We start from the raw sequence: 16849 nt of genomic DNA, 5'->3' as shown, positions 1-16849 counted from the left end.
TAGATCTCGTGTGTATGTGTAAGATATATGCACGAATGCACACTCACACAACCAATTAAACAACTACAAAAATAATGGAATATGCTTTAAACATAGCAAATAATTAATGAACGAAAGAATATTTCATTTGTATTTTTTGAAAGTAACAATAAAAATAACCATTAACAAATACAAAAATGTAACGCACTCTTATTAAAATGAAACTAAAACACGAAGAAAAAGCATAAGAATGCCATTACAGCAAACGAAGGACTTATCATCAGGTCCTTGCTCGTAGCTAACTTTCGACTAAAACAAACAAATAAATAAGAAAATGTTTTTTTTTTTAATTTTAATTCAGCATCCTTTTAAAACAATACAACAAGAACATTTTAAACAACCACGAAAACAAAACCAAAAAATATTGCCTTTAATACACTAAAAACCAAAAGAAATTTGACAACGCTGATTTATTATTACAATCAAACAACAAAACTATTTAAACAAAAAAAAACTTGCATAACAAATTCATTATAACAAAATAAAGGAAAAATAAAAATACAGCAACATGATTTCGGTTTACTTCAATTTAACAAAAACAAGCGATTTTTAGATATAATATATTATCATCTGCATAAGAAAATTTCCTAGAGTTGTAAGAGAAACGCAATTATTCCTGTTTTTTTCCCAAAAGCAATTGCAAAAGAAAGAGTTTATAGGCTTAGAAGCAAGCAAGTAAGGAAGTCGGAAATCCTTTGCCTCAATGTTATACATTATACAGTTTCTATTAGCTTTTCTTTTTCCAAGTCACAACTAGTTACGTAGATACTTACATAAAATAAATGGTAGGTCTAGCGAAATAGGAACGAAATTTACAGTTGTCAACATGACACTATTACGTAGAGTAGCTGAAAACAAACGATCTACAAAGCCTTTTCAAATGCTAATTGGAGGATAGTTTCATCTCTCAAAATTTTTAAGATTCTGGAAGACATTCAAATCATACATCATCGCACACCCCAATTATACTCCACATTCGGTCAAACTGCTCTTCTCAAAAAAAAATCAAATGCCTCACCCTTAGCACTACAAATGTCTTAGTAGAATTTAATAAAACTAGAAAAAAAACACAAACTTCGGGACCATATTTTCGAATCAAAATATGCGTTTCAAACGATCTATATTTCCTTATTTGTTTTATTTTGTTTCACTTCCTTCGGTTTTCTTTTCGAGAAAAACAAAAATAAAAAACAATAGAATCACTAAAACTCAAACATTATTTTATAAATCGTTATATTTATAAAATCAAAGTATATTTATATGATTAAGCGCCCAAAAGCTCTCTAAACACTTTCAAAGGAAATCCAAAATAAAGAAAATATTTACATTCAACTCTCTATATTATACATGAACTCTATACATTATTATATACTAACTATATATACACATATATATTAATATATACAAACAACATATATACATTCTAATGCTAGTTATTTATTAAAAATATATAAATATTAACTATTTTTTAATTAGCAATTTAAAATGAACAAACAACACTCTCTATAAAAGCAAAGAATAACAGTTTTGGTTTATAACTCAACAAGAAAATAACATTAGGGAAACATTTTAAATCAGTTATTAATTAACAAAAAATATATATATATATATAACATTCAAATAAAACGTTGTGTACGTATATAGTATAATAAAATACACGTAAAAATACCTGCACACAAAAAACCATATTGAAAAAATCATCATTATTATATAAAAGTATCCATGGAGAATTTTGTTGTAAGCTGTTTTTCCCCGTTTCCCCAAAAACGGAGACACCCCAGAAAATTAGTTTTTAGCCATATTTGAAATATTCAGGGCAAAACAACATAAATACAAACAAGTGTCATTCATATCTCGGACGCTTGATTTTGATATAAGAAGTTATATAAAAATGTATCCCTCTCTTCTTAATTGGGTACGTTATCAATATGGTCCGAAAGAAGCTATAAACATTATAGGTTCGGCAGTTCTGCCAGCGAGCTCTATGTAAAAAATCAGCAGATATTTAAATGTAACTTCTGTATGATGAAATACCCTTCCATCTTTTCCATTACAAAATATTTAGAGCTATGAACACTTTTCGTTTAAAATATTACATACAAATATAGAGCAAATTAGTTGGTTTTCTTACTCTGGCGAGTCATTTAGAGCAAAAGAAAATGGTTTTGTTTGCAATGAAAAAAGTTGTTTATTGAATAAAAATTTATGGCCGCCCGAACACCATTATTATAAAAAAAATGCAAATCGATCAAAGATAATTTATCCATGCACCGTCTTACAAACATTTTTTTCTTTTAGGGCGAAAACATTTTCTTAGGAATTTAATGTTATTTTAAATTACAGTAAATTTAAAATAAAAAAGTTATTTTATCTCTCACCAAAAGGAGGGTACTATGTTCACGGTTACTTGTTTAGCCATTTAATTTTATAAGGCAAAATTTTACGTAATGAATGCTTTAAAACATCTCCATCAATTTAATTTTGACAAGATGTGAGAAAAATATAATCGCCTTTAGTGTTTCACATTTCATTTCATAATTAGAATGCCGTCACAATTGTGAATTCTTAATTGATAATCAAATAAATATATATTTACGGGGAAGATATTTATTACCATTAAGAAATTCCAAATCATCAAAACCGTATGGTGAACCACATGAGAACAGATAGACATTGTATTGAATTTTTTTGTCATAACTTTTGAACTTTAGAGGTATCAAACTGCATTAATAAAATTTTTATACAATTGATTCCCATTATTTCATATTTATGTAGATGTTCATACAAAAAACCAGTAAATATTAGAGATTTATTTCATACTCATTTTGTCGATATGATATCAAATTTCCTGTAACATTTAGGGTCTCACGGGAAATAGAAAATGGTTAGGGACGTTTCCCTGGCAATATTCAGGGTGTAATTCCCATTTAAATGGGGCTTCTTAAATTGCCATGTTGGCAGAGACATTTTTAAAAGCTCAACCGAAAAGCTGTGACAAAGTTTTGAACTCAAAAATGAAAAACATCGCCAAAGAAACATGGTAGCCTATAAAATAACAGCAAACAAACTCCATTGTATTTTTGTTTCTATTTTGAACAAACAATCAATCGCAAACGATGACAGATCACACGTCTATAGCTTCAAAGTATTAGCAAAAAAGTAAAGTAGGGTTTAAATTAAATATTTATAAAGAAACAAATTATTAAATCGAGATTTAAGTGTAAACGAGATTTCTATGGATATTTTAGAAATGGGATGTTTTTAACAGAAATCCTTCTCCCCCGACAACAACATCAAAAACATACTTGTGATTTAGTTAAAATTTCAACGAATTTTAAGAAAATGCTTTGCTAAAACAAATTTTTGTAAAATGAAAACAAATTTGGTTTTGAAGTTTGGGGAAGAATTTCAAAACTTTTTTGTTTTCAAAAAAAAAAAAAGATCTTTAAAAGTAATCAATTTTTACATACGTGCATACCTACTAAAACAATATACATACATATACATTACAATTTAGCTTAATAGAATTAAGAAAAACAAAACAACAAAATGTTAATCAATAGTCTACTGAATTATGACATACTTACATACAATGCAAAGAACAAACAGAAGTAGCTTGTAGTATACTTTCGATTCAAGTTAATAGCGAGAAATATTTATACTAATAAAACATTCAACATTATTAAAAATAACATAGCGTTTGTTTATTTTATATCGTATTAACGACTTTACATTCAGATCTGGAAAGTGACTAATTTAGACCATACATCTGCTTGAACAGAGGAGAAAAGTCCAAACTTTTCTTTTTCGTGGGATGTCTTGCAAATATAGTCTTGCACATATATTTTTTTAAGTTTATAAATTCATATACGAATTTCAACTGCAATCTCAACACCAAACCAATCAATGTCTTCTACTGGATTTTCAAAATAAAAACCAAGAACCTTTTTTGTAATTTGAGAAATAAGAAAACACTATTATGGTACAAATAATTAGCCTAAAAATAAAATAACAAATACAAACTGCAGAACAATGTCAAATAGCAACAGTTGTGTTCCTTTACCTACTGCAGCTTTGACGCCAAAGTAAAGGAACACAACTAATATGGACTAATATATTGGAAGACCTTATAAATTACTTGTACCATGCACTCTATCACATTCAAATCACTAATGAAATGAAATAAAATCAAGCAATCTTCTCTTTCACTCATTTGTAGAGTTTTACCACTATGACACCTTTCATATCCATTGTTTTGTGTCGTCTTTCTTTGAAATATAATGCAAAACACTACAAATATTATAAAAATTAGCTAATTTATATACATAAAAGTTATAATACGTTTATAATAATAGAACAACAAATAATACAACACAAACTGAAATCGTTTGTGAAATAATAATAACGCCATTTTATTTTAAACAAAACGAAAACAACAAAAGAATACAAGTAATACTGCAAACTAAGTGAATACCAATAAGAAATCATTTTATTATAATAAACTACTATACCATAACTTACTAACAATACAATCAAAAATGGACGTTTTATTTTTTAAAAACAAGAATGGTACTGTATAAGGATTTCAATGAGATGAACTTTCGAACTCGGCCTTTCGACTTTTACATTATTTGACAAATCACCTTTCGATTATTTACACTTTAGAATTTTGATGAGTTACTGTTTGTTAGGTATATATATAATTTAATGTTATTTACTCCCTTTTATGAGAAAAATATAATACAATATAAATGTAAAATTAAACTTTAAATATAACTGTTCGGCGATACACTGTAATAACATAAGAAGTTTTTGTGCCAAGCTAACCAAGCAATAAATATTTCCATTTTTTCACGGTTACTTTTTTTTTTCTTTAATAATACATTTCACCGAAAATAAACATTTAAATATTTTGCATTGAATTGGCGAGTACATTCACACTGTATGTGTAGGTGGCAATAAAGTAAACCAGTAATCAAACTAGTTTATGGTCATTTGTTTACGTTATTGCCAAAGACAATAAACTTGAGTTTATTTCTTCTTGGATTGATTAGTAGTCAAATTGAATAGTAACAGATAGATTCATAGTTCAACAGTCTCTTAAATTGCTAGGTTTATCACTCATTTGTTTCTCCATTATTACTCAACTAGTGCAAACAAATAATGGAGAAAAATCTATTCTCTCACATCGTATATGTAGTAATGATTATTTCTAGGTTTCTGATTGTTTGCTTGTAACTCGCTTCCGATAGCTTTGTTCTGCAATATACCGCAAGTGCTTCGCGGTGCCTGGACCAGTTTTCTCTACAAATTGATGCAGATACCCATCTGGGTTTTCGAGTAATTGATAGGGATGACCTAACTCGACAACCCTACCGGCATCCATGACTAAAACTCGATCATTATCCATTACCGTATGCAGGCGATGAGCTATGGTAAGAACTGTACACTTTTCAAATTTCGTATGTATGGCCTCTTGAATGAATTTGTCAGTTCTGTGAAATAATAGTGGGCAATATAGTCGGAAATGAGCAGAGGTATTTGGAAGTAGTGTATACTTACTCTGGATCCACGTTGGCCGTTGCTTCGTCCATTATGAGGATTTTATTATGCCTTAAAATCGCCCTCGCCATACACACTAATTGCCTCTGACCCATACTAAAATTCGAGCCGCCGTCGTACATTCTTGCGGATAATCCACCTTTGAGAGATTTTACATAGCTCTTTAGCTTAACATCGTCAAGAGCCTGCCAGATTTCCTCGTCTGTTCTGTCGTCGAAAGGGTCAAGATTATATCGTAATGTTCCCGAAAACAATATGGGTTCCTGAGGAATGATTGAAATGCGGCTACGAAGGTCGTGTAACCCCAAAGTGCTTATGTCAAACCCATCAATGTCAAGTAGACCCTCATTTTGCGCCAAACGGAAAATAGCCTGTATGATAGATGATTTACCAGCACCTGTCCTTCCAACTATACCGACTTTTTCCATAGGTCTAATGGAGAAATTCAAAGCTTTCAATATATATTCACCTTCATGGGAATATTTCAATTTCAGATCCTTGAAATAAATGCGACCCATCTCAGGCCAGGATTCAGGTAGATTTATATGTACATCTGTTTCCAAAGCAGGCTCAGCTGGAAGCTCTATATATTCCATTACTCGCTCAACACTCGTCATATTATTTTCCATTTCAGCCGTTTGTCGCATACCCCACTGGCACATTATCACAAGTGACATCGATTGTGTAATGGCCAAGCCAACGTCTCCACTGTAGAACCCGTGGTTTATAAAGAGGAACGAGAATGTCACAGCAAATATATACAGGACACAAATCAAATCGGTCCAAAATGCAAATGCTCGATTTGTCGTAACATATAGATACAGGGCTGAAGTATTGTTGTTCTGATGGCTATGAAACTCCATCTCCAATTGATGTGTAGCATTGAGTGCACGAATTGTTGTGAGTCCCTGAAACGTCTGGTTGGTGTGAGAATACACCGGACTGCGAGCTAAAAATATGACAATATTTACGGAATTCAAAACTATAGCTTCACCCAAACTCACTCATAACTTCAATTCGCTTCAGACTACGACTGGCTCCAATATATAAATTGCGGCAGAAATAGAGTAAGACAATCATTATGAATGCCGGTATGAGTAGCCAATAATTAGCGAGAGCTACAACTACAAGCACAGCAAATGCATTGACGAAGAACTGCAAGTGGAAGGCATAGCTCATTAATAAAAATGGTAAAAGTCACAGAGATTAATGAAGTAGAGTTCGTCATTTACTAAGGATTATTGCACATAATTACTAGTTGTATTTTCATAGTAAATAAATCATTTACTATGAAAATAATTTTATTTTTTTAATTGTGACATCCCCAGTGCTGAACTTCGCTCTTATCAATTATGCACTGTCCAGACTATAAATTTATCCGGACGACAGTGCTCGGCCACATGAATGTTTATTGGATCGATAACACATTTACCTATTATTTAGTCATCGTCGACAAGTTGTGGTCTTCAGCACATAAACATTAAAACTTTTATCCGATTTACATCAAATTCAAAACGTAGCGGTGTTTTTGGTCCATTAATAGGTGTGTCGAATTTGGTGTGAGTCCGTCAATGTTTTGGTACATTTTTCGAAACAAGTGGTATTGGTTCGGTATTGTTTTGAATCTAAAGCACAAAGGTACACATATTTCTCCTCTAGAATACGTAGAATTTTATAAGGAATGCAGTTAAGAATAATCGATCTTGAAACTGTCCTTCTAAAGGGTGATTTGTTAAGAGCTTGATAACTTTTTTTTTAAAAAAAACGCATAAAATTTGCAAAATCTCATCGGTTCTTTATTTGAAACGTTAGATTGGTCCATGACATTTACTTTTTGAAGATAATTTCATTTAAATGTTGACCGCGGCTGCGTCTTAGGTGGTCCATTCGGAAAGTCCAATTTTGGGCAACTTTTTCGAGCATTTCGGCCGGAATAGCCCGAATTTCTTCGGAAATGTTGTCTTCCAAAGCTGGAATAGTTGCTGGCTTATTTCTTTAGACTTTAGACTTGACGTAGGCCCACAAAAAATAGTCTAAGGGCGTCAAATCGCATGATCTTGGTGGCCAACTTACCGGTCCATTTCTTGAGATGAATTGTTCTCCGAAGTTTTCCCTCAAAATGGCCATAGAATCGCGAGCTGTGTGGCATGTAGCGCCATCTTGTTGAAACCACATGTCAACCAAGTTCAGTTCTTCCATTTTTGGCAACAAAAAGTTTGTTAGCATCGAACGATAGCGATCGCCATTCACCGTAACGTTGCGTCCAACAGCATCTTTGAAAAAATACGGTCCAATGATTCCACCAGCGTACAAACCACACCAAACAGTGCATTTTTCGGGATGCATGGGCAGTTCTTGAACGGCTTCTGGTTGCTCTTCACTCCAAATGCGGCAATTTTGCTTATTTACGTAGCCATTCAACCAGAAATGAGCCTCATCGCTAACCAAAATTTGTCGATAAAAAAGCGGATTTTCTGCCAACTTTTCTAGGGCCCATTCACTGAAAATTCGACGTTGTGGCAGATCGTAAGTCTATTCATGATGAAATGTCAAAGCATACTGAGCATCTTTCTCTTTGACACCATGTCTGAAATCCCACGTGATCTGTCAAATACTAATGCATGAAAATCCTAACCTCAAAAGAATCACCCTTTAGATACATCTCAGCTTTGACACAGAGAACAAGTTATGTTGATATCTTAATCTATTCAAAAGTTACAGAATTATTTAAAAAAAGCGATTTGGAACTACTGTTGTTTGTAAAATTTGGTAATGGTGCATACGCCGCAGATAGTAAGTGAAAGTGACATACGGAGAGAAAGTAATAAGAAACTATGCTATGTCAGCAATGGAAATGCACAGGATCTCGTCCACACACCCTGTGAATTCTGTTCAAATCAGTGAGTAAAAAAATTGATATTCGATTCCCCATATATTTAGTAGTAGGTCATATATACCGCAAACTACTTTAAAGTCTTCTGAAAGGTGCCAATAGATTTTTTTTTTAATTTCAAACTTCGTTTAGGGAGGAAAGTATTACTACTTTTGTGATGAATTTCTACACACTTACCTGTATGGAATCCAGCATAGCCTGGGGTAACGCTACATCTATATTTGTAATGTCACTGGAAAACCGATTAAGAATCCGCCCCGAAGGGTTTGTGTTGAAGAAATACATAAAAGATCGAATTATTCCATTGAAGAGGCTATCATGAAGCCGCAATGAAATCTTCAGGCAAATCATGAAGAATCCAAAAGTACGCAATATGTAAAGTAGCAAAGTGCACACAATGAATATGGTGTAGATAAGAATGAGACGCTTCCGCTTGGCCATATAATCAGAATAGGTGTCATTTTCCATGGGCAATGATTCCTCAAAGGTAGCCCTTATAAGAAAAAACTAGTTTGAAAGCTTCCACATTTGCTTTAATGAAATTACAGCACTTACCATCTTGAAATGAAAATGTCCATAGCGGCCTGACATCCTCTGGCCATAATAAAGAGCATAAATACCAAAAATATTACCCAAGGCATACCAAGAGCGTGAAAATATGCCATATATGTATGCATTTTCACTGATCCCTTCATTTGATTCTCCTTGCGATCCTCGCCCTTATCAACTTTCAGCTCAACACGTTTTTCGTCCGTTTTCACCGTTTCCCCTTTTGCAACTCCAACTATGCTATCGACTTGTTTGAGGTTGCTTTTAAAGTCTTCATCCTCCTGCTCTAACAGAACGCGGAATGTGATGGTATTTTTCAAAGCTTCGTACGATCCCTGTTCGGTTGTAGTGCCATTTTCCATTAAAATCAAATGGTCGGTATTCTTTAGATGCTGTATGTGATGTGTGACGAGGATTCGAATTTTGTCACCCAGGAAACGATTGAAGCACTGTTGTAGTAACTTCTTTCCCACTTGAGAGTCCACGGCGGAAAGAGGATCATCAAAGATATAAATATCCGCTTGTTTATAAACAGCACGGGCCAAACTTACACGAGCCTTCTGTCCACCACTCAAACTAATACCTCGTTCGCCCACAATTGTTGAGTCGCCATATGGGAAGAGCTCTATGTCCCTTTCTAGTTCACAGGCATGTATTACAGCTTTATATCGAGATTCTTCGTACTTCTCCACAAAGGTGATATTATCTCTAATCGATGCTTCGAATATCCAAGCTTCCTGGGGTGCATAACTCACCACACCGTTCACTTCAACATTGCCATATATGATTTCCAACTCACCTAGTATGGCATTTAACAAAGTGGTTTTTCCCGACCCCACGTTTCCCACTATTCCCACAAACTGTTTCTCAGTGATAGTAGCACTTACATTGTCGATATGATGACGGCGCTTATCGGTCTCCACTTTGTCCCAGCTAGCCGTCAAATTGTGTAGCATCACACCTTTTTTAATAGCTCTGGGATTATGTACGCGTCCACAAAAATTACCCTTCTCCTCATCATCATCCATTCCAAAGTTTTCTATGCCGCCATCAGCAGGGTCTTCACTTTGCATTAAAAATGTGACAACGCGGCGTGCACATACTACTGTTTCGGCCCACGTCGTAACTGCCAAAGGCCAAAAATGAAGTAACGAGTCATTCAGTACATCATAATACGACGACACAATGAAAACCTTTTTCGCCGTCACTATTTCCCCGGTAAACACATATGCCACAAGACTCAAGAACAGAGCCAGTTTCGATATCATATTCGTGCACTGTAAGGCGGCGTATATATTCATGGAACCTCGTATAGCCTTTACCTCCTTTTTACGGATCAAGGCAATCAGTTTTGCAAATGACTTCTCCCATGCATACATCTTAATCACCTGCATAGCAGTTATGATCTCATTCATCAATTTCACTCTATCATCTCCATACTCAGCCGATTCGTGCCGAAAGAAAGCCGACGCTTTGGCAGCCCAAGCTTGTAGCGGTATGAATATAATGATAGAAGCCAATCCCACAACTGCAGGCCAGCCGATTTGTAAATACATAAGGTAGCCCATAACGCACCCTTCTATAGGACCTTTCCATAAATCGTGAAAGAAGTAGAACGTCATATCGAACTGAGGCAAATCTGTAGAGAGTACTGCGATAGCAAAACCACTCATCCCACTGTTGTCGGCAGTCACAGAAGATCGAAGACATTTTCGGTATACAAGCCCAGAACATGCTAGTCGAATTCGCGTTCCCACCTCAAATAAATAAAACATGAAGGGATGGAAACACAATGTAGCCACAAGTGAACACAAAACAATCCCCATTGCGTAAAGATAGGCTTCGCGTTTGGTAACACTCGTTTGTCCTTCAGCAAAATATGATACCAAACCGCCCAAAAACAGCGGCTGAGAAGAGCTAAAAAAAAAAAAAACAAAAAATAAATTGTAAATTATAAAAAAAAGTTTAATTAAATTATGCATATGGGTGGACATTATAGGAAAAGCGAAAAATTTCTAATTGCCTTGTTTCAGACAAAGATGCATTGCCTTTAGAACATATGTGAGTTGCTGAATGGTATGCTTTTGTTATACCATATCTATCGCAAAATCGATTAGTTCTAAACGTTTTTAAAATTTGCTCTTCACATTTCCAGAGGCTTTTTGATTGTAATGATTGCGCTGCGCTGTGTCAAGGGATTTCTATCATCGTCGTGGGTGAAGTCATCAAATTTAAGTTTGTCTGCTGTTGGTACATCTGATTTCCAACATGCACCCCTTCTGTTGCTGCTGAAATAATGCACTCCCATGATAACTATAACAGTGTGCACTCAAAAAAAGTGAACTCTCTATTTCACTAAAGCCAATTTAACCTTCGTTTAGTTCATGGAATTATTATGTTTGGAGAAAGTTTCCTCTACTATAATAATTTTTTGTGTACGTTAGTTAAATTAACTAAAACCGAGGAAAAAATATACACAAATGAAGGATAAAGATTAACTAAATTCGTGTCTTCCACAAAATACTTCAATATTTCTTTAAATTTGTAAATTTTACTACAAATGCGTTCATCATGAACTTCGTATGTTACTAAAGACATTCTTGCAATTTTGAACTCCAATTTTTTCCTTCAAACTACAAAATTTTCTTTAACAAGTGGAAAAACTTAATTATGTCTAATAATTTTTTTTGAATTTGTCGAAATTATTAAAAATTACTTATTTTTATGACATCGGCGTGATGCCAGCGTTTGTTATACTGTTTAGTTAAAATTGGCGAAGAAGGTGGACAAGGTGGCTGTACAAAATCTGATGGCAGGTGTCAAGCGTGAGGCCCGGCAATTCGGATTTGGAAAAGCGAAAGCCTAACTGAATATTTTTCCTGAATTTTATACTCATTGAACTTGAAAAAGAAATTTAATTTGCTTTTTTAAACAAACGATTTCACCGATTTACACGCGTTTTCCCTTGACCAAATTTTTACCGTATCACCCTTTCTCTAACAACCATGCAAAAATTGGTCCACATCGGTCCGATTTGGCTTGCGGAGCCTTTAAGAGAAGCAAATTTCATCCGATCCGGTTGAAATTTGGTACATGGTGTTAGTATATGGTGTCTAACAACCACGCAAAAATTGGTCCACATCAGTCCATAATTATATATAGCCCCCATATAAACCGATCCCCCGATTTTGCTTGAGGAGCCTCTTGGAAGACGAAAATTCATCTGATTCAGTTGACATTTGGTACGTGGTGTTAATATATGGCCTCAAACACCCATGCAAAAATTGGACGAAATCGGTCAATAATTATATATAGGCCCCATATAAACCGATTCCAGATTTGACTTGCGGAGCCCCCTGGAAGAGCAAAATTCATCCGATCCGATTGAAATTTGATACGTGATGTTAGTATATAGTATCCAACAACCATGCAAGAATTGGTTCATATCAGTCCATAATTACATATAGAGCCCCCATAGAAACCGATCCCCAGATTTGACCTTTGGTGCCTTTTGGAGAAGCAAAATTCATCCGATCTGGTTGAAATTTGGTACGTGGCGGTAGTATATGATATATAACAACTATGCCAAAAGTGATCCATATCAGTCCATAATCATATATAGCCCCCATATAAACCGATCCCTAGATTTGGTTTTGGAGCCTCTTGGAGGAGCAAATTTCATCCGAGTCAGTGAAAAAATAATGCAGTGTGTGCTATAATTTTCTCTAAAAAGGAGCGGAGCTATTTTTTATTTCGGAGCGGAGCGATTTTTTTTCTCCGGAGCGGAGCGAAAAAAATGTGTCTACGCAGGGATTGATCTTAATCTCCACATTAAGATGATCCACTGGTGTACTATGGAGACACACTGTTGCAGTTCTAAGGGCAGCGTCCCGACCCGTCCACACTGATGTTTCTATCGCAGATCTAATAACAAATTGCAGTGGCGGGGACAGACGACTTAAAATAACTGTGACCCGTGAATCTTGGTGTAGTTCGCAATCGATATTGTTACGCCATCGACTCTGACATTCAACTGGTGGCGGATATCTTCCAAATTCTTAGCAATGAAATCACTGGTAAAATCAAAAGGTAAATGTTTAATCGATCGCAGATGTCATCAACTATGGTCCCGGATGCTATGAATGTACAATCGAGAGTGGGGAAGGTATACAGAATAGGTTGAGATTGAATAGTGCCACAGATATCACCCAACCTTGGTTAACTCCTTGTTTCACTCTACGAAGTCTTGACTTTCTATCTCAAAATTTCACGTACGACTGACCAACTACTCAGCTCTGTGTATTTCCCGCTTTACCATTAGTCGTAGTCGGGGCCAGCGTCTTGAATGGTTTTGTGCTGTTAATGAGTGAAGCGGCGATCTGTATCTTTTCTAAAGCCTTCCTAGTTGGGTTGCTTTTGGCTGATGAAAATCCGGCGTTCAAACGTTATGAAATCGGAGCGTCGGTCAATGATGGGAATTATGGAGAGTGAGTCCCAGTGAAATTATGGGTTGCCAAATGTTGCACTTGATCAAATTAACAACTCTGTACCGAATCCCAAAGTGTGGGCTTATTAATTGAAAAACTCTGACTAGTAGTCTGTAAGGAATGTTGTATTTCCATAGTTATTAATACAAAATACTGCTGTTTTAGCAGTTTTTTTACTAAAACAAATTTTTTTGGGAACACTTAAGTCATATATTGGAAAAAAGGAGTACAACAAAACTATTCTTAAATACTTACTGTATAGATATCTCCAACATTGAGTATAAAATACAAATTGGAACAAATTTCCATCCATAAGCTCTGAAAATCATATGCAACAGATTTGGGTTTTTTCGACGAACTTCCTTTTCCCAATGTTTGATTAGACCTTGGGACACATTCCTACTGTCCAATGTGGGAAGGTGAGCATACAAATCATCTGGCTGCAATTGGTCTCTATAGCCTCTCTTAAATGTATCACGTGCCCACCTGCAAGCGTGGAGAATATTTGTCATTACGGCGCAATAAATGAATGGCATTCATATGGAATTGAAACCAAATGAAACCTGAGAAAAACAAGTCATAAACTATTGACACAATCCACTGTCTGATAGCCTTGATTGACAGCTAGAAATCCCTTCCAGCTTTTATATATGTGTTCCCGGCTAAAATACTCAGTTTAATTTATATTTCGGTAGATAACATGCCGATGCCGATAAACAGAAAAAACACTAGTGCTTTCATTTGGGTGTCAACATTAAGGGGGCTGACAAGAAGTTTTTCAGTAGAAGCCAGATTAACTAGTGTCTCGACAAAGAAAATTCGAGGGAATTGTGAAATAGGGCCAAATTTCTTCGTCAATTCGTCCCAAATGCATGGTCTGAGTCGTAATTAAGTACAGTCGAACTTCGCTATATTCAACTCCCTTAAAATTAATGTCTTTAAAGATGGTTTAAAGCGTGATTTTTTAGCCATAACAAGTATATACGGCCGTAAGTTCGGCCAGGCCGAAGCTTATGTACTAGAGATGTGCACGTGAGTAATATTTTACTCACGCTCACGCACACTCACGACGGAGAAATCTTATTCACGCACGAAAAATATCGTGACTCACGAAAAATGTCGTGACTCACGAGAAACCTCGTGACTCACGAATAATTTTATGAGTATTTTACCTATAGAACTTGACTGAAAATGTGTGTATGATTAAAATCGAGACCGTTAACACTTAGGATGTCACTAAAATTATAAATAAATTCAACTCGCAAATATTTTATGTTCGTAAGCTGGATTATTTTCGTGAGCGTGTTTTTCCGAAATTCGTTACTCACGCACACTCACGGAGATATTATTTTCGTGACTCACGCTCCCGCACGACATTTGGTTGGTTAATCACGCTCACGCACACTCACGCCGTCAACATCAGCGTGACTCACGCGTGAGTCGTGAGTCACGACAATTTCGTGTCACGTGCACACCTCTATTATGTACCCTCCATCATGGATTACGTAGAAACTTCTTCAAAACACTGCCATCCGCAATCGAATTACTTAAGTTGCGGTAACGCTTGCCGATGGCAAGGTATCTTAAAACCTCCTAACACCATCTTCTAAATTGTATGTAAGTCCATACGTGGTATATATTAAATCAAAAAAGATCGATCCAATACGTATATAATTCAGTTTGACAAAGTAGACATAAAATTTTGACAAAATATTCTACAGAAATAAAATTTTAACAAAATTTTCTATAGAAATAAAATTTTCACAAAATTTTCTATAAAAAAAAATTTTGACAAAATATTCTATAGAAAGAAAATTTTGACAAAAATTTCTACAGAAATAAAATTTTAACAAAATTTTCTATAGAAATAAACTTTTGACAAAATTTTCTATAGAAATAAAATCTTGGTAGATTATTTGTGGCTCGAGTGGCAACCATGATTATGAACCGAATAAAATTTGAACAAAATTTTCTATAGAAATAAAATTTTGAAAATGATGAAAATTTTATTATGAACCGAATAAAATTTTAACAAAATTTTCTCTAGAAATAAAATTTTGACAAAATTTTCTATAGAAACATTTTGACAAAATTTTTATAGAAATAAAATTTTGGTAGATTATTTTTGGCTTAGTGGCAACCATGATTATGAACCGATATGGACCAATTTTTGTGTGATTGGACCAATTTTGGTATGGTTGTTAGCGACCATATACTAACAGCACTTTCCTAATTTGAACCGGATCGGATGAATTTTGCTCCTCCAAGAGGCTCCGGAGGTCAAATCTGGAGAACGTTTTATATGGGGGCTATATATAATTATGGACCGATATGGACCAATTCTGGCACGGTTGTTAAAGATCATATACTAACACCATGTTCCACATTACAACCGGCTTGGATGAAATTTGCTTCTCTTGGAGACTTCGCAAGCCAAATCTGGGGATCGGTTTATATGGGGGTTATATATAATTATGGACCGATGTGGACCAATTTTTGCATGATTGTTAGAGACCATATACCAACACCATGTACCAAATTTCAGCCGGATCGGATGAAATATGCTTCTCTTAGAGGCTCCACAAGCCAAATCTGGGTATCGGTTTATATGGGGGCTATATATAATTAAGTACCGATATGGACCAATTTTTGCATGCTTGTTAGAGACCATATACCAACATCATGTACCAAATTTCAGCCGGATCGGATGAAATTTTCTTATCTTTGAGGCTCCGCAAGCCAAATCTGGGGATCGGTTTATATGGGGGTTATATATAATTATGGACCGATGTGGACCAATTTTTGCATGGTTGTTAGAAAACATATACCAACACCTTGTACCAAATTTCAGCTGGATCGGATGAAATTTGCTTCTCTTTTAGGCTCCGCAAGCAAAATCTGGGGATCGGTTTATATGGGGGCTATATATAATTATGGACCGATGTGGACCAATTTTTGCATGGTTGTTAGAGAACATATACCAACACCATGTACCAAATTTCAGCCGGATCGGATGAAATTTGCTTCTCTTTTAGGCTCCGCAAGCAAAATCTGGGGATCGGTTTATATGGGGGCTATATATACTTATGGACCGATGTGGACCAATTTTTGCATGGTTGTTAGAGACCATATACCAACACCATGTACCAAATTTCAGCCATTCGACCTACATCGATAACAACTACTTGTGCCAAGTTTCAAGTCGATAGCTTGTTCGTTCGGAAGTTAGCGTGATTTCAACAGACGGACGGACGGACATGCTTACATCGACTCAGAATTTCACCACGACCCAGAATATATATACTTTATGGGGTCTTAG

The 16849-nt window shown here is 35.1% G+C and overlaps 2 protein-coding genes across 4 annotated transcripts in view; one reads left to right on the top strand and one right to left on the bottom strand.

Annotated features, from left to right (window-relative positions):
* jus (EB domain-containing julius seizure protein) overlaps positions 1–3731 on the top strand; it is a 140904-nt gene extending 137173 nt beyond the window's left edge. For 2 of the 3 annotated variants that reach the window (XM_075298166.1, XM_075298148.1), the window contains exon 8: positions 1–3731. In XM_075298166.1, coding sequence (XP_075154281.1) covers positions 1–22 — 22 coding nt within the window. In that variant the 3' untranslated portion in view covers positions 23–3731. The other variant, XM_075298156.1, reaches the window with a different exon arrangement.
* Positions 3732–4423: 692 nt separating this feature from the next.
* LOC142227896 (putative multidrug resistance-associated protein lethal(2)03659) overlaps positions 4424–16849 on the bottom strand; it is a 67056-nt gene continuing 54630 nt past the window's right edge. Inside the window, exons 2-7 of the mRNA XM_075298135.1 lie at positions 13786–14016; positions 9050–10960; positions 8672–8987; positions 6606–6756; positions 5602–6550; positions 4424–5534 (exon numbers count right to left, since the gene is read on the bottom strand). Coding sequence (XP_075154250.1) covers positions 5252–5534; positions 5602–6550; positions 6606–6756; positions 8672–8987; positions 9050–10960; positions 13786–13859 — 3684 coding nt within the window. The 5' untranslated portion in view covers positions 13860–14016 and the 3' untranslated portion in view covers positions 4424–5251. The remainder of the gene's footprint in view (positions 5535–5601; positions 6551–6605; positions 6757–8671; positions 8988–9049; positions 10961–13785; positions 14017–16849) is intronic.

The sequence above is a fragment of the Haematobia irritans genome, chromosome 1 (genome assembly GCF_050003625.1).
Source record: "Haematobia irritans isolate KBUSLIRL chromosome 1, ASM5000362v1, whole genome shotgun sequence".
Taxonomy (NCBI): domain Eukaryota; kingdom Metazoa; phylum Arthropoda; class Insecta; order Diptera; family Muscidae; genus Haematobia; species Haematobia irritans.
This window is presented reverse-complemented; position numbering and strand designations above follow the sequence as displayed.